We start from the raw sequence: 18,356 nt of genomic DNA on the forward strand, positions 1-18,356 counted from the left end.
AATTCATTGGGTTAAAATCTGGGCTTCACATTCTAACATGGAGGTGAATGAACTTTCCTGTGTTGTAGTTAGGTTGGAGAATTGGGTCTGTTAATATCAAAAAGGAGGCTGAGAAGGGAATTTGATAGAGTTGTCCACAATCAACAGGAGACAATATGGAATAGATGGAAAGAGTTTCTCCCCATTGATAGGAGACTTGAGAACCAGAGAACACAGATTTAAAGGAATTAACAAAAGATTCAAAAGCAACATGACGAAAACCTTGCTCAGTGAGTGGTTTGGATCTGCAGTTTGCTATCTGAGATTATGGAGGAGGCAGATTCAATCAAGACTTGCAAAACTGAATTTGAGACAAGGAAGTAGTGCACTATGGGAAAAAGAGGGGGGTATGAAACAAGCCGAGTTACTCTAATGAGAGCTAGCATAGATCAGACAAGCTGTCAAGCCTCTTTTTATAATGTGGTGGGAAGAATAATGGAATCTCTACCAAAGGAGGGAACAAATGAACATCTATAAATGGGAAATATAACAATGAATAACGAGAACATAATTTCAAAAAATTGTTTTTCTTGAGCAATCTTAATGATTTTTTGGAAGAGGTAATGTATAGAAAATGGTAATGCGGTCAATGTAATTTATCTTAATGAATGAATGAAGAAGGTCAGAGAACTCGGGTGACTGTTTGAGTGGAGTTTGCACTTTCTCCCCGTGTCTGCGTGGATTTCCTCCGGGTGCTCTGGTTTCCTCCCACATTCCAAAGATGTGCAGGCTCAGTGGATTGGCCATGCTAAATTGCCCGTAGTGTTCAGGGATGTGTGGGTTATAGGGGGATGAGTCTGGGTGGGATGCTTCAAGGGGCAGTGTGGACTTGTTGGGCTGAAGTGCCTGTTTCCACACTGTAAGGAATCTAATCTAATGGGGGAGGGGGTCTGGGCAGGGCATGGTCAGCATTTGGGAACAAGGCGCAAAATGGATTGCTGCTGGGCTTCAGGACAGAATGAAGGTGGTAGGTGTAAATGGGAGTTGGTCAGAGTGGCAGAAAAATTGGATATCCTAAAGGTTGAGATTAGTGGTAATGTACTGACATGGATATATACAACTGTTCAGCAGAAAGTAAAAACAAAGAATAAGAACAAATAGATCTTTTTCTGAGTGGGATGCGGTGACCACTGGAATACCGTAAAGATCAGTGCTTGGAGCCCAGCTATTCAAAATATATTAATGATTCAGATGCAGGAACTAAATGTCAATGAGAAATGTTGGGTAGGAGGGTGCACTGTGAGGAGGATGCAGAGGTGCTTCAGTATGATTTAGACAAGTTAAGTAAATAGGCAAATGCACGGCAGATGACGTATAATGTGGATAAATATGAGGCTAATCCATTTTGGCAGCAAAAACAGGAAGGCAAACTATTAACTGAACGGGTATAGATTGGGAAAAGGGCAGCTGCAATGAGACCTGGGCGTCCTTCTGTACCAGTTACTGAAAGTAAGGGCACAAGGTGGTGAAGGCAGCAAATAGTATTTTGGAATCGTAGTGAGACCTGAATACAGGAGCTGGGATGTCTTGTTGTAATTCTACAGGACGTTGGTGAGACCAGACCTGGAAAACTGTGCGCAGCTCTGTGTCCTCATCTAATGAAAGATGTTCTGGCTAAAGAGGGGTGCAAGAATGGTTCAGCAGACTGATTCGAGGGGTGGCAGGACTGATGCAGAAGGCTGACTTGATTGGCTTGGACCTTATTCAATGAAGTTTAGAATGAGGGCTGATCTCATATAAAGCTATAAAAATTTTAACCAGGACCAGACAGGCTGAATGAAAACAGAATTTGTTGGAAAAGCTCAGCAGGTCTGGAAGCATCTGTGCAGAAAAAAATCAGAGTCAATGTTTTGGTCCAGTGACCCATCCTCAGAACTTAGACAGGGTGAACAGAGGAATGATGCTGAATGGTGGAGCGGGCTCGAAGGGTTGAATGGCCTACTCCTTCTCCTATTTTTTAAAATTTCTCTCTAAGTAGGCAATGGTATTCCATAAGAATCAGTTTACATTAATGATTTGGATTTAGAATTAAAATACAATTGCTAAATTTATGTATGAATGGGGGAGCAGTCAGTAGTGAGGAGGACTACAACAAATTACAGGAGAACATTAATGAACACGCAGAATGAAGGAAGGATCTCTTGCAGACCCACTCTAGGCTCAGATCAAATATTAACTGCAAACAGAAAATCTGTAACTTCAGGATCTTTTTCAAAATAAACAGAACACAGTCAACAGTGTGAAGCTGGATGAACACATCAGGTCAAGCAGCATCAGAGGAGCAGGAAAGTTTGACATTTGGGGTCAAGACCCTTCTTCAACACCGTTCTTCTTCACCCCACATCCCTGCTGGGCTCCTCCAGCTCCACACTGTGGCTTGGATTTTGGGGCTCAGGGTGTTTGATGTTCTGGCGGTGGCCACTGATGAGGCTACTGGTCCTTATTACCAACAGATCTCGGTATGTAGAGCTCTGTTACTGGGTTCCTGATGCTGGGACAAGACCTGATGCTGGTCTGTTGACTGTCTCATCAGAATGGAGAACCACCAGACCTCTCAGGGAAGAGCACAACACAGGAGTCAGCGGCTGGGACCCGTGTTGCCAACACAAAATTATATCCACAGAGTGATCTATTGTTTCTTTCTGTTTAAGGCAAGGCAGTCTTCCTTCAGGTCGGTGCCTCCAAACCCTGATTCCTGACCTCTCTGCCACGTCAAGTGCGGGGAGTGGTCCAGGGTCACAGGCTCACCCCTACCTCGACCCTACTCCAAGGCTCAATAACAGAAAGATCTATTCCAGGAGCCTCCAAGTCTTGGATTATACCAGACTCAACTAAAACATTGACTAAAATGTCAGGCTCCCCAGGCGGCAACGGTTCGGAAACCTGCTGCGCTCCCAGCACCGGGCCACCTTCCGTGTCAGGGAAAAAATCCCCAGTAAGGGGCAGGTGTGCTCGGTATAAAGACCTGGAAGGGAGCACCCTCAGGGTAACCCTGCACTCTCTAGTGGAACCTAGAGGCCTACCAGTTTGTGTGGCATCGGCAAGGTCTCAGTGGCCACGCTCAACTCAGCCTCTGAGCTGCCTTGCCCAGTTGTGGAGGACTGCAGGGGCAGCTTTGTAACCCCTCTCCATGTGAGGAGAGAAAGGGATTTTCAGGGGACATTACTCCCTCATCACTGGGGGAAGGTACTGGCCTCCCACTGTCTCTCTGACCTGAAGCAGTTGTGCCTTTTCTGAAAGGGTAGGAGACAAGAGACAGTTCTCTTTTTCCACCATCCTGCTGCCTCCCTCTTCAAACTGTTCTCCCGTTTCCCTTATCCCTCATGAGTTTTGGGACACATGAGGGACCAGGGGAAACTGGGGCACTGCCTGCTCACTCGCACTTTCTTCATTGATGGGCCCTGGTACCATGCTTTCCTGACTGGCCTAGAATGCTATCCTTTGAGGGGGATCCCTCCCCAGTCAGGGAACTGATGGTGTCAAGTTCATCCAGGGAATCCTCCTGGATTCTGCTCCTGAATACTTAGCCTTTCTCAGGGCTTTCCTCCCCTGCAGACACTGTCCTCCCACCCCACTGATGTTCAGGAACCAAGGCAGCTCCCTCCTGCAGTGGGTGAAAGGGGATGAAGCGGTGGGGTGGGCTCGGGCTCGCAAGGGAAGGGGTGACAATGCCAGCTGCAGCCGCTCGGATGTTGACAGGGTAGTTCCTCAGGAGGTCCTCCATCTCATTGTAGGCATGACACCGCACACCCTCCAATGACCAGTCAACCCAATATGCTTCACTCTAGTGCTCAATGGTGAAGTTACCCTCGGTGACCTTTTCCTAGGCAAGGCAGATAAGAAACTGTCACTGGAAGGGGTAGACATGTCTTAGGCGGACCTCCTTCAGACCAAGCAGTAGCAGCACCACGCCCGACCTCACGTCCCTGAGCTGACAGAGGTGGGGGGGATGGAGGAGGAGGAGGAGCTCAGTTGGAACAAAGGGTGGGATGTTCAATAAATGACCCTCTGAGCAAATACTTCAGAGGATTGACAGGGGAGAATGTCCCACAGACAGTAAGCACGTTCTCCATGGCGAGGTGTACTGTCCACTCAGTCATCAGGAAGAACACTGCCTTCCCATACATCTTCTACGCAGCAACAATGGGGGGGAGGGGGGAGCTGCTGACTACCCCCACCTCAATGGTCATGTTAGGGTGAATGTAACAGTTCATCTCAAACTGTTCTGTCAAATAAGGGTGACAAGGTACCCAGGGGGAGAGGTGGTGGTGGTCGGAGTTGGGGGAGATAACCCACAGTGGATTTTGGTTTAGAGGGTCCCACGGTCACCACCATTCCTCCCAAACCATAACCAACACCTCTCCTCACACAAACATTAAGTAGATGAAACTGAGAAAGTCACCTGCCAGCCCAGTCACCTCAGGCAGCCATGAACCAACCCACAGGCCCAAAACAATCAATCAATCTCTAATGCCCAGAAGCATAGTCACTGGCAGTAAGCAGGCCACAGTCACAAAGTAATAACCAGGAGATTGCTCAGGCTTCAAACAGCTCTAGATCCCAGGTTCCAAAATACAGTCACTCACTGTAAGTGATCAGGCTCCAAGTGATTAATGTCCAGGCCTGAATGCCCCAGCTGAAGAAGCATTCCAACTCTAGGAACAAGCATCCTTGGCACCAGCCAGACAAAGACGCAGGCTACCATACTACTCAGGGCAGCAGCAAGTCCCAAGTTTGAGTCCTTCCAGGCAGGAAGACTGCAGCACCTGAAACCCAGGCTCTGGTTTCAATTAGCTCCAACTAACAGGTTGCCACTCCAGCCTCTAAGTTTCAATAACAGCAGAATGCAGACTGCCAATGCTCTGCCCTCTACAGAGAAATCAACCATTCAACACGTCCCTCAGTCTCCTACCTTCAAGCCAATTTTGTATCCAATTAACAACTCCCCCTGGATCCCATGTGTTCTAACCTTACTAACCAGTCTACCATGTGGAACCTTGCCCAACATTTTGCTGAAGTCCATATGGACAACATTTACCACTATGCCATCAAACTACTTTGTCACCTCCTCAAAAAACTCAGTCAAGTTAGTGCAACACAATTTCCCATGCAGAAAGCCTTGCTGACTATCCCTAATCAGTCCTTGTCTTTCCCAATGCATAAAATCCTGTCGCACAGAATCCTCTCCAACAACTTACCCACTGATGTAAGGCTTACCAGTCTATAGTTTCTTTGATTTTCCTTACATATAGATGATATAGATATCCCAGCAAGGGGCCCAGCAATCTGTTCCCTAGCTTTCACAAAGTTCTGGGAAACACTTGATCAAGTCCTTTCTATGTTTTAATATATCCAGAACCTCCTCTTCTGTCATATGAACTCTTTTCAAGATGTCACCATTTATTTCTCCATGTTCCCTAGCTTCCATGTCCTTCTCCACAGCAAATACTGATGCAAGGTATTTGTTTAGTATCTCATTCATTTCCTGTAGCTCGACACATAAATGGCCACTTTGATCTTTATTCTCCCCATTCTCTCCCTAGTTATCCTTTTGCTCTTAATGTATTGCTCTTCGGACTCTCCTTAACTCCACTTGCCAAAGTTATCTCATGTCCCCTTTTTGCCCTCCTGATTTCCCTCTTAAGTATACTCCTACTGCCCTTATACTCTTCTAGGGATTCACCTGATTCCTGCTGTCTAGATCTGATAGGTGGCTCCTTCTTTTTCTTGACCAGAGCCTCAAATTCTCTAGTCATCCATCATTCCCTACAGCCTTGCTGTTCACACTATCAGGAACATATTGTCTCTGAACTCTTGTTATCTCATTCTTAAAATGTTTTCCAACTGTCCCTTTACCTGCAAATAACTCCTCCAACCAACTTTTGAAAGCTCCAGTCTAATATTGTCAAAATTGGTCTTACTCCAATTTAGAACTTTAACCTTTTGATCAGTTCTATCCTTTTCCATGTGGAGGAAAGAAGCAGTCGCTGTTTTGGGTATTACCCTTCTTCTGGGCTGAAGAAGGGTAATACTCAAAACGTTGACTGCTCCTTTCCTGCAAATGCTGCCTGGCTTGCTGTGTTCTTCCAGCTTCCTGTTTGTCTACCTTGGATTTCAGCATCTGCAGTTTTGTTGTCTCTATCCTTTTCCATAGCTATTTTAAAACAAAATTGAATTATGATCGCTTGCCTCAATGTATTCCCCACTGACACCTCAGGCACTTGCCGTGTCTTATTTCCCAACAGAATGTCAAATATTGCTCTTTCTCTAGCAGGTACACCCACATTTTGAATTGGAAAGTTTTCTTGCATGCACTTAACAAATTCCTCCCCATCAAAGACCTTAACACTGGATAGTCACAGTCTATGTTTGGAAAGTTAAAATTCCCTAACATTACAGCCCTATTTTTCTTACAGATATTTGAGATCTACTTATGTAATTGTTTCTGAATTTCCTGCCAGGTATTGGGGGCATATAATACGATACTAACAAGGTGATCATCCCTTTCTTATTTCTAATTTCTAGCCAAATAACTTCACTGGACAGTCTCCTAGGAATATCCTCCCTAAGTACAGTGGCAATGTTCTCCCTAATCAAAAACGTCTCCTTTCTTGCCTCCCTTTCTATCTTCCCTGTACCCCACAGCATTAAGCTGCCAGTCCTGCCCATTCTTGAGCTACATTTCTGTAATAGCTATGATATCCTAGCCAAGTGTTCCCAACCATGCCCTAAGTTAATTGTGGAAAAGTGTGAATTAATTCACTTTGGGAGGGCTAATGAGGAAAATGATTAGGGTATGAATGGCAGGATTCTGAAAAGTACTAGAGATCAAAGTGACAGTGGTGTGCACATCCACAGATTCCCTTGGGTATCAGCTCACGTGTTAAAGTGGTTAAGAAGGCATATGAGATATGTTATTAGCTGAGACATAGCATACAAGAACAAGATGATTATTTTAGACCAATATAAAATCCTGCTTAGGCCACAATTGAAGTACTGTGTGTGGTTCTGGTTACCACATTATAGGACGGATTGATTGCAATAGAGAAGATGCAGAGAATATTTACCAGGATGCTGTCTGGGCTGGAGGGTCTGAGTTTTGAGGAAAGATTGGATAGGCTGAGGCTGTTTTCATTGGAGCGGCAAAGGTTGATAGAGGTGTATAAGATTAGGAGTCATACATCTGGTGAATGAGAAGACATATTTTCCATCAGTAGAATGGTGAACATCCAGAAGATGTAGAATTAAGGTAACAGATAGAAGGCTAAAAGGAGAGTTGAGAAGAAATTCTTTAATTCAGAGAGTGATGGGAGTCTGGAACTCACTGTCTTTGGGGCTGTGGGCCAAAAGCTGGAAAAAGGGATTGGTGTAGTCAGATCTTTATTGACTGGTGTAGACAATATGAGTTGAATGGCCTTCTGTGCTGTGAACATCTATAAGACTATGAGATTGAATTAATGGACAGTCATATTTTCACTAATTGCGCTGATGTGTGACATTGGTTTCCACTGTTGATTTCACATCTTAATGAAGAAAGGAAATATATACAGCTTTTGGGCTAGGCTGGACACTTCACTTACCCAATGATTGCTGAAGTTTGTTGTAATGACAGCTGGTCCCAAGGATCGAGCAGGATTCATGCTGCACCCAGTAAATCCAATCTGCAAGCAGTGTAGAACAGCAGAGTGAGAGGCTGCCAGACCTTTGACAGGCCAAAACATAGAGACATTTTAAGAGAAATCTGGATCATACTACATCCAGATTGCATTTTTGTCGTAAAGGAGCTAAAATCCTGCATTTTAAATGGCTGCTGTAATTATTGGAACAGAAACAGGAGCCTTAGGTAAATGAATAATCTGTGCATTCAAACAACTCAGGCATTTCCAATACGGTTCCAATAACTAGGATCATGAGATACAAAAACAGACATATACCAATCACTCTTTGGGCAACAAATTTAATGATAACCCTTAATTCTGGGGAAAGCAGGATTATACAAGATTAATTATTTAGAACATAGAACAATAGAGTGCAGACCAGGCCCTTCAGCCCTCGATGTTGCGCCGACCTGTGAACTAATCTAAGCCCCTCCCCCTACACTATCCCATCATTATCCATATGCTTATCCAAGGACTGTTTAAATGCCCCTAATGTGGCTGAGTTAACTACATTGGCAGGCAGGGCGTTCCACGCCCTTACCACTCTCTGAGTAAAGAACCTGCCTCTGACATCTGTCTTAATTCTATCACCCCTCAACTTGCCCCGTCATACAAGCTGACGTCACCATCCTCGGAAAAAGAGTCTCACTGTCCAACCATAGTTATAGAGGACATTGCCCCAGCAGATGTTGGGCACCTGGAACTCACTGCCTAAGGATAGTAGAGACAGAAAGCCACACCACAATTTAATAAAACACTCTGATGTGTACTTTTATGTCAGTCATAAATTCAAAGGAATTTTCCATGCTTCAGAGAGCTTGGGCTTGCAACAACAATAGTTCCAGCAATTTCTATTTTGTTGGGTGTGTAACACTTTTTGCTGTGTTCTGCCCACATTGTAGCTTGCCCAGGGTTGTATTCTCCCCAGTCTGTTCTCTGTCCCAGCTGTATTTGCCTCGGGATTGTTGTGCCATGGGTGTGGAATTAAGAAACTATATATTCAGTCTACAAAAATTAATTGTGACACTCTAAGAATAAAAGCAAAAATGTATCATTCTTACTGCCACTAAATGTCCAAGGGTCACAGATGCTCCAAGGGCCACATGCACAGACCCTTCAAAGTTGCTTTCCTTGTGTGAGATGGTTAATACACACATGACAAGCTGGAAGGTAACAATGATTTCTACTCCCAGGGCCTGGATCTGTGTAACTCCTGGAGAAGGCTGTAGAGTAAATGACAGCAGTTAGAAAATCATAGGGATTTAAACAACAATTCTCATGGCTTCTAAAATTTTCAAACTATTTTTAGTTCATAACATTAGTAGATTTTATGGTGCATTAACTTCTGGATGAACTATAAACTTCTAGCATCATGACAAGCAGTGTATATAATCTACAAGATGCATCAATTCATCAGGAATCCCTCAACAGTACCTTTCAAACACACAAACTTAGCCATCCAGAAGAACAAGTTGTGTGGGAACATCATCACCTTCAGGTTCCCCCTCCAAGCCACTTGTCATTCTGACCTGGAAACATATCACCGTTCTTCCTCAGTTACGGGGTCAAAATCGTGGAATTTCCTCTGGTACAGCATTGTGGGTATCCCTACTCTTCATGGATTGCAATGGTTCAAAAAGGCTGCTCATTTCAATGATACGTAGAGGTGGACAATTAATTCTGAACTTGCTCAAATCCCAGGAATGAATAATTAATTGAAATTAGTTATCAAGTATTGTCAAGCGGAGAAATAATGCTGACTGTGTTGTAGTTTGGGATTTGGGATGATGTTGCCAATGAGAATGCTATTTAATCTTCTACAGTCTATATGAATTATTCACCACAACGTAACCTCTTCATTTGGTCCATGTTAAATATTGACACCTTTCCCTGACAGAATTTCTCTGATAACCATTGTGTAAATTTTAACAATAGTCAGATATCAAATAGGATGAATGGGCAATGTACGGACATTGATAACAGGCCTGAAATTCACCAAGGCTTGTGAAGATTTCAGTGGTCAGTGTTAACACAGCTCACCAATGACTGTGACTCATAACAATTGGTGATGAAATGGCTTCAAGCCCAAAGTAAGGCATTTTTGGGGAAGGGTGGTTTGGTAATCCTGGAAGGAAGAAATTCCAGGTTGAGAGTGTTTGGAAAATTCTGTAAAAGTTAAGCAGTTTGGTCTGGGATGAAAGAGGGGTGCAGAATTATAATCCTGTGTGGGGATGGAAACAGTTCCATGGTGGGGGTGATGTCGTTTACTTCAGGGGATGAAGTTTGGTGTAGGAGCCTCGGGAATGGTCCTGCATGGGCAAGAGGCATGGTTGATTTGAGGTCAGGTCCAGTGACGTTTAAAGTTCGGGTAGGTGTGATGGTCCTGAATAAGCATGTGGATCATATGAAAGCTGCAAACTCACAAATGGTGTGGAAATAAAATGTGTCTGGCATCTCGACTACCTTTCTGACTGTTCCAGAACTCCTGGATTCTCTGTTTCTGGAAGCTGAGATGGACACGGTGGACATCACCACCTTAATGCCTTTGCTGCCTGAAGAGGAGAATGAATTTCTTTCGAGATGATCCAGGCACAAGAGGGGAGCTACTGTGCATTATATGCTGCCCATATCTGAAGCAGAGTTGGAGGAACATGGCCTGGTGTTAAAATGCTCCAGGAGTTACCAAACAAAAGGACCGGCTTATGTCCCAGACTCAGAGGGACAGGGATATAGTGATTGTAACAAGGTCAACCAAGTGGACATCATAGAATATGAGTTCCCAGACTGGGGCTGTTAACCTAGTTGAATCAGAGACACCAAGCTGACAAGTAAAAATAGGGGTGTTAGACTCTGGGAGAACTGGCTCGGAGGGAGCTGGATCAGTGTCAAGGATTCTCTGCATGTAAATATAGAGTGACTTGATGCTTGGATACCAGCCTCTGTGGAGTTATTTCAGAGATGACAGGTAAGGTCTGCTCCTCCAAGTTTGAAAGTCTCTGCTGGGCCTGCTCGTGCATTTTTTTAAGTATTTATGTGCGTAATGGTGGCTTCAACTTCTGCCTCATAAACTTTAGAGGTATGTGGATGAACATTTGAAATGTCATAATGTTCAAACCTATTTGCCAAGTACTGGAAAGTGGGGTTAATGTCAATCATATCATCAATACAGCGTGGAAACAGGTCATTTGGCCCAAAAAATCCATACTGGCTCTCTGAAAAGCATCCCAACCGAATCACTTGACTTTTACAGAATTTTCAATACCCTCTCACCCTGGGATTTATTTTCCTTTCAGGGTTACCAAACCACCCCTTCCCCAAAATGCTTTACTTTGGGCTTGATGCTATTTCAGCATCAATTGTTTAGTCACAGTGATTGGTGAGCTATCTGTAAACACTCAGAGAGAGCAAGAACTGCTGATGATGGAGTCAGAGATATGACAGTGTGGAGCTAGAGGAACACAGCAGGCCAGCAGCATTAGGCAGCCAGGAGCATCCCGACCTGAAACGTCAACTTTTCTGCTCCTCAGATGCTGCCCACAGAAAGCTTCACCCATAACCCTGCACTTCCCAAGGCTGATCCACCTGACCTACACATTCTTGAACACTGTCAGCAATTTAGCATGGCTAATCCACCTAACTTACACATCCTGGGATAATGGGGGGAAGCCAAAGCACCCGGAGAAAACCCACACAGACACAGGGAGAATATGTAAACTCCACACAATCGCCCAAGGATAGACTTGAACCTGATTCCCTGGCTCTGTGAGGTAGCAGAGCTAACCATTGAGCCAGCATGCCACCCTAAGTGTAGATAGATATTGGTTTTACTTTTGTTGGTGCACACCTGATGGGCTAAAAGGCCTCTTCTGAACTGTATGAGTCTGTGTGTCACTGGCATTTTCCTTAGTTGCCTGAGGTGATGGCAGTCAGCAGCTTGTTACAATTAGCTGAGTTGCTGCGCCACATCTGAAGGCAGTTAAGGTCAACCACATTGGCCTGTAGTTAGATGTAGGCCAGACTGGTCAGATGGTAGACATCTTTCCTTAAAGGAAATTAATGAATTAGATATTCTATTTTTTATATTTGGTTTCAAATTCCGAACTTTAGTAATTAACTGTGGGAATCTGGGATCACTGCCTGTAAGGGTGGTACAGGCAGAAACCCATGTAATATTTAAGAAATACTTAGATGTAAATTTGTAATGCCAAGGTATACATAGCTATGGGTCAAGTGCTGAAAATAGAATTAGAATAGTTAGGAGTTTGTTTTATGACCAGTGCAGACTTGATAGGCCAAAGAGTCTTCTTCTGCACTGTAGACCTCTAGGAGTCTATAACTTTATAACAAGCAAGAAGTTCAATACCATCCAGGCCAGAGGATCACTTGATTAGCAACACATCCTCATGCATAAACAATCGTTCTCTCCACTGATGCGCAGTGGCAGCAGCATTTACCATCAACAAGGTGCACTACAGTAAATCACCGAGGATCCTAACTATCACCTTTCAAACACATGTCCTCTACCAGCTCGAAGGATGAGGGATGTGGGGCGACAACCACCTGCAAGCTCACCTCTAAACCACTCACCATCCTGACTCGGAAATATATTGCTGCTCCTTCTGAGTCACTGGGTCAAAATCACAAAGCTGCTTCCTTAACAGTGTTGTAGGTGTCAGTGATTGAGGAAAACATCCCCTTGCTAACCTTGCCAGGGTAGTTAGGGATTAATGATGAATGCCAATGATGTCCAAATTGTATGAACGAATAATGAAAAGATAATCCCTTTATTTTATTGAACATTATTCTAGAAGCACATTCTCAGCATTGGATAGGATATGTGGTTTAGTATTTCTTTTCCATTCACTTTCTCCAGAAATACAAGTGATTCTTTTGAAGCTGCAACTTCTTCTGGATATTCCTGCATCAAACAGCTTATTGATCTGTATGCTGGATGAGGCAAGAAGGTGGGAGGTCAAGTGTCAGCTCAGTTTAGTGACAAGGAACCAATGCTCATGAACTTGTCTCGTAGAACATAGAACAAGACAGCAGAGGAACAGGCCCTTTGTCTCTCCATGTCTAATGCCAACCATGATATCATTATAGACAAATTCCATGTGCCTACACATGGTCCATATCCTCTGTTCTCTGCTGGTTCCAAATACCTGTTAAATGTTGTCATTGTACCTATTCCTACCACCAGCATGGCAGCGGGTTCCAGGCAGCTAACAAGCTCTGAATAAAGAACTTACCTTGTGCATCTCCTTTAAACATTTCCCCTCTCATTCTAAACATCTGTCCCCTAGAATTTGACACTTCCACGTTGAGAAAAAGAAACTGACTATCCACCCTATCCATGCCTCTCATAATTTTATATACTTCTATCAGGTCGCCCCTCAGCTTCCAACATTGTAGTGAAAACATTCCAACTTTGCAAATGCACTCCAATTTAGGCAACACTCTGGTAAACCTTTTCTGCACCCTGTCTAAAGCCTTCACATCCTTCCTACAGTACAGTGATTGAACTACACACAATACTCCAAATGGGATCTAACAAAAGTGCTATATAGCTGCCACAATACTTGCCAACTTTTGCACTCAATGCCCCAACCAATGAAGACAAGCACACTCACTGTTTTTTACCATATTCTCCACTTGTGTTGCCACTTTCAGGGAGCTATGGACTTGCACCCCATGATCCCTCTGTTTATCAAAGCTCCTAAGGGTCCTGCCATTCATTGTATACTTTCCTTTTCACCTCCCACAATTTATGACTTCACACCTGTCAAGATTAAACTCCATCTGCCATTTCTCTACACATTTTTCCAACTGATCTACTTCCTGTTGCAACCTTTGACAACCTTCATCGTTATCCACAACTCAACCAACTGTCATGTTGCCTGTAAACTTTCGAATTGGACTTAGACTTATGAACATTTTCATCCAAATCATTTATATGTTACAAAAAACAGGGGTCCCAGCACTGAGATAATGGGAACTGCCGATGCTGGAGAATCTGAGATAACAAGGTGTAGAGCTGGATGAACGCTGCAGGCCAAGTAGCATCAGAGGAGCAGGAAAGCTGACGTTTCAGGTCTGGATTCTTCTTCAGAAGAATCTAATCCTTGCAGAAACCATTGGTCGCATACTTCCAGTCAGAAAAACACTCCTTCACTGCTACCTCAACCTTATTCTCTTGTGAATACACAGACAGTACCATGTATGTTACAAGCAGCTGTTGCCCTGTCACATTGCAGTGAAGAAGCACAGACTGTGTTGCTGCACATGTTCATTCAATGCTTAATCCATTGGTGGTTTTAATGATAAATCCAACCTTGGCAATTATTGACCGCATGAAGTAATGCAAATTGGAGGTAGAAGACAGAATTTAATTAGTGCAGGCACGATTTTTCTAGTTGCCCTTAGCAAGGCTCAAAACTGGTAACTCTACTCCCAAACAAAGAAACAATAATTTACACTATTCTCTTTCGTGGGGTTACAACCATGTTGTAAAATTGTTGTGCAGTTGACTTTCGTTCCAACTTAGGGTTTTTGTGAGTGCATTGCAAGCCCAGTCTTTGATGAATAATTATTCTCCCATTCTTCGTGGGCCTTCATCTGTTGCTGCCCTCTGGCTCAATGATCTTGCAGCCTCCTCTTGTTTTGGTTGACTCTCTATGTTGATATTAATGCGCCCACTTTACCTCCAGAGCCCAGGAGACCACAAGACAATAAACCATACGATCTAGAAACAGTATTAGGCTTATCAGCCCATTGACTCTGCTCCTCCATTTGATTATGGCTGGTATGTTTCTTGACCCCTTTTTCCTGCCTTCTCCCTGTGAACCTTGATCTCTATTTTAAATACACTTAATGATTTGTCCTCTACAGCATTGCACAGCAAGGAGTTGCATGGATTAGTCGCCCTCTGGCTGAAGAAATTCCTACTCTGGTTCTAAAGGGTTGTCCCTTCACTCTGAGGCTGTGCCTTGAGATCTTAATCTAGTGGAAACATCTTCTCCACATCCACTCTATTCAGGCTTCTCAAGTTTCAAAGAGATCCTTCATCCATCTAAACTCAGAAATTCCCATGTTGTCTCTACAACTTCCCCATTTCGAGGGTAGGGTGACCTACTCGAACCCACCATTGCCACCCACCTCCGTGGAGCTCCCAAGATCTTTCTGTTCACTATGACGTCACATTCTATCTGCAATTGTGCTCCCCCCACCCCGCCATCACAATGACCTGCCCCCATACTTGAATTTTCTGTTTTCCTCAGAGCTCCATGGACTGCCCCCGATCATTATTGACTCCATAGTACCGAACAAGGCCTTGATTCCTCAATAGCACCCCACCCCCAGTTGGCCCCTCTGTAAGCCCAGAACTGTGCGCACTTGACTTACAGGACTGACTGCCATGGTCCAATGCCCACGATGAAAAGATATGAATCCCTGGACTCATGTAGGATCAAACCTTTTGACTGACTGTGGTGGTACCTCCAACTGGCTAGTTCACCCTCACCCCACTAACCCTTCCCCTTTGATACTCAGACATTGCTATTTGCTTGAAGCACATGCAGTGTATTTACTATGTTAGCTGATGGAATATGCTGTAATCTGACATTGATGTAGCACAGTGCCACAAGTCAACATGTCCACCTTCTGTTTAATACATATACTGATAAATGGTCCTCACTACCAGTAGATGCTTCACGGTCTCTGTCTTCAAAAGCAGGGTAAACTGAAGAGACTGCCAGCATATAAGTGCTAAAGATCATGTGCATTTATAAAACTAATGATACTTCTTAGCTCCAAGGTAAATGGGTGAAGAACTGAAGTGGTGGTTGAGCTGGTCTGAGAGCAGGCATGAAGAAGTGGTCAGTTTAGTGGATTGCTGATACCGAGTTCTGAGGATGAAGGGTCCAGGAAGAATGATTCCATTGATCACATAAGCTCCTTGTGCAGAAGAAGCAGTTTCATGTAAAGAGAACTTGGGCAGTTGTGGCATTACGTAAGGGCCCAATAAGCAATGAACCCAGTATTCTTGAGGGCCCAGCATCCTGGTTGGGTTGGGGCAGGTGAATTTGGGTTGGAGGCTGTACCATGTCCACTGTACCTGGGCCAGCAGCAGCTCTGGGCCTGTCATTTCTGGCTCTGCCCTTGGACAGTCCACATGGACATTCCATGAGCTGCAACAGGTATTGGTAGGTCAAATGGCCAGATACTTGCTCTGTATTGACTGTCGAGATTTGGCTGTTAAGCTTCTCTGTGGAGGAAAGGAAAATTGGATTGGCAGTGTAAATATGATGGCTTAGATTTCACTGAGAAGCAAATGTATGCAAACGAGCTAGCCACCAATCAATGGGGTGATTAGGATCTTGCTATTTCAGGTTTGAGGGAAAAGTCATGAATTTTTCTTGACTCGAGAATCTGATTTTCTCAATTTTGCCCTATTTATTCACCTTCCTCATCATTACTCTTGTCACACAGGGAATGGAAAATTCAACAGGAAAACCGATTCGGCCTCAGTTGGGTTGCAATTCACAGCATCACACATTTGGAAGTATTGTCAACGTTCGGAGATAGTGCACAAAAGATTTACTGGATTGGTAATCAGGGAAGAGGGGATCCACTTCCATGGAATACCACAGAAACCTGTAAAAGTCTCCTGATGGAAAGTTAAGAAGAGGTATTCAAAACCATGAACAGTTTTGATAAGGTAAACATGCAGAATATTTTCCCATTGACAGCAGTAATGTCTATAAGGTTACTGTCAAAGGGACCAAACTTGAAGAAACATGTTTTACTTCAATATGTAATCAGGAATGCACTCGTTGAAACAGTGAAAACAGATATAAAAATAACATACAAATGAAAACCAGTTTAAGTACTTAGAAGGACACAATTACAGAGTTTTGGAGAAGAAAGAAGATGGTGTGATTATTTGGATAAACCTACCACATAGCACAGATTAAATGGGCCAAATGGCCTTATTTTGTACTCTATCATTCTGTGATTCAATGATGTTTTTAACATAAACGCTTTGCACACTCAAACTTGGTGTTCATCAGTAAAACAACTCTCACATGGGTCAATCGATTCTCTCCCTCTCTCTATCCCTCCTGCTCTTCCTCTTTCCTTCTTTAAACTTTTGTGATTTGCTGAACGGCAGCCTTGTCCAGCATTGACAATGAAATCCCAGACTCTAGACAGTTAGTCACAGTATCAGTCTCCTTTTTTTGCAGGGCTTGCCCTGAGATGGAGTTGAGTGCTTTTACTAGTTGCGATTGAGAACTGACAATAGTTAGGGATTGAAACAGTTACTATTAGGTGATCAGAGCTGTCACTAAGTGGGTTCAATAGCTGATACTTGTTAGCGAGGAGAGCAGTTACTAGTTTTGGGAAAAGAGCTTTTACTTGTTAGGTTTCTAGTTGGCAATAAGTGGAATTCTTTACTGCAGGGTGAGTGGTTCAACTGGCTTGTTAAATATATTTAAAACTGAGGTACACATTTCCAATCATTAACGGAATCAGGGTTATGGAGTTAAGAGAGAAAAAAGGAAATATCAGATCGTCCGTTATCTCATTGAATGGCAAAGCAGACTCAATGGGCTGAATGGCCTATTTCTCCTCCTACGTCTTATGATCTTATAGTTCCTAGTTTCAGATAAGAACTGTCATTATTTGGAGATGAGAGCAGTTACCAATTATCTTTGAGTGTCATCTCTGCTTCTTGTTGAGAGCTATCACTTTTTCTGTAGGAAAACTGTAACTAGTTAGATGGGTTACAGCTGGCTCTAGCTGAGTTTGGGAGCTCTTATTATTTAAGTTTCTGGGCTGCTGCTAAGTTGTGTTAGGAGGTATTCAGAGTTGGGTTTCAGGGCAATTATGAGTTCAGGATGAGAGTTGAATGGAAGTTGAAACTGAGAACTCATTAGTGACGACATCTCTCAGTATTTAGGAACACATGCATCTCTCAATCTATGGCTGCTCACTTACCTTGTTGAGTCCCAGCTCTCCACGGATATCTTGTGGTGTAAGTGCATACAGTAGGGCACAGGCTGTGATTGCCCCGAGCCCTTGCATAGCCATGTAGAGTATAGCCCGAAGTGGGCTAATTCGCAGACTGAGGAACAAAGCAAAGCTGACAGCAGGGTTGAGATGACCCCCACTCACGCCTTGTGTAAAAACAGAGACAGTGGCCACTCCCAGGCCAAAACCCAGAGCTATCTGCAGAGTGCCAGGATTGTTTCCAGCCCAGAACAGAGCACAGCCCACACTGGAGAACACAAAGGCTGCAGTACCCAGGAATTCTGCAGTCAGAGCTCTCCAGAATGACTCATTCTGCAGTTCCTCCTTTATTTGCTTCATCTTGGAGCTGTGGCTAGCCAGTGATGAGGACAAATCTCCAATTCTGGCTATTTGTAGCTGGCTGCCTGGGAGGGGCCCACTTAAAGGAGGGTAACCTAAAGGTCAGCAGTTGAATGACTCGAAAAAAAACTTTCTGGTATTTTTCCACTTGCAGTTTCAGACTCACTGTTTGTGAGGATCTTTCAAAACTGTGTGAAGATTACAAGAACATAATTTACCACTTCCATTGATTTTCTGTTTTTCTGTCAACAGTTTCTAGTAACACATTCTGTGATATTACCCACAGACAGT

At 43.7% G+C, this 18,356-nt stretch overlaps 1 protein-coding gene across 1 annotated transcript in view; it reads right to left on the minus strand.

The window, feature by feature from the left end:
- LOC125466344 (aquaporin FA-CHIP-like) overlaps positions 1–18,074 on the minus strand; it is a 43,191-nt gene extending 25,117 nt beyond the window's left edge. The window contains exons 1-3 of the mRNA XM_048560728.2: positions 17,694–18,074; positions 8,759–8,920; positions 7,620–7,700 (exon numbers count right to left, since the gene is read on the minus strand). Of these exons, the coding sequence (XP_048416685.1) occupies positions 7,620–7,700; positions 8,759–8,920; positions 17,694–18,065 (615 nt within the window). The 5' untranslated portion in view covers positions 18,066–18,074. The remainder of the gene's footprint in view (positions 1–7,619; positions 7,701–8,758; positions 8,921–17,693) is intronic.
- Positions 18,075–18,356: the final 282 nt, after the last annotated feature.

Source organism: Stegostoma tigrinum, chromosome 31 (assembly GCF_030684315.1).
Source record: "Stegostoma tigrinum isolate sSteTig4 chromosome 31, sSteTig4.hap1, whole genome shotgun sequence".
NCBI classification, from domain to species: domain Eukaryota; kingdom Metazoa; phylum Chordata; class Chondrichthyes; order Orectolobiformes; family Stegostomatidae; genus Stegostoma; species Stegostoma tigrinum.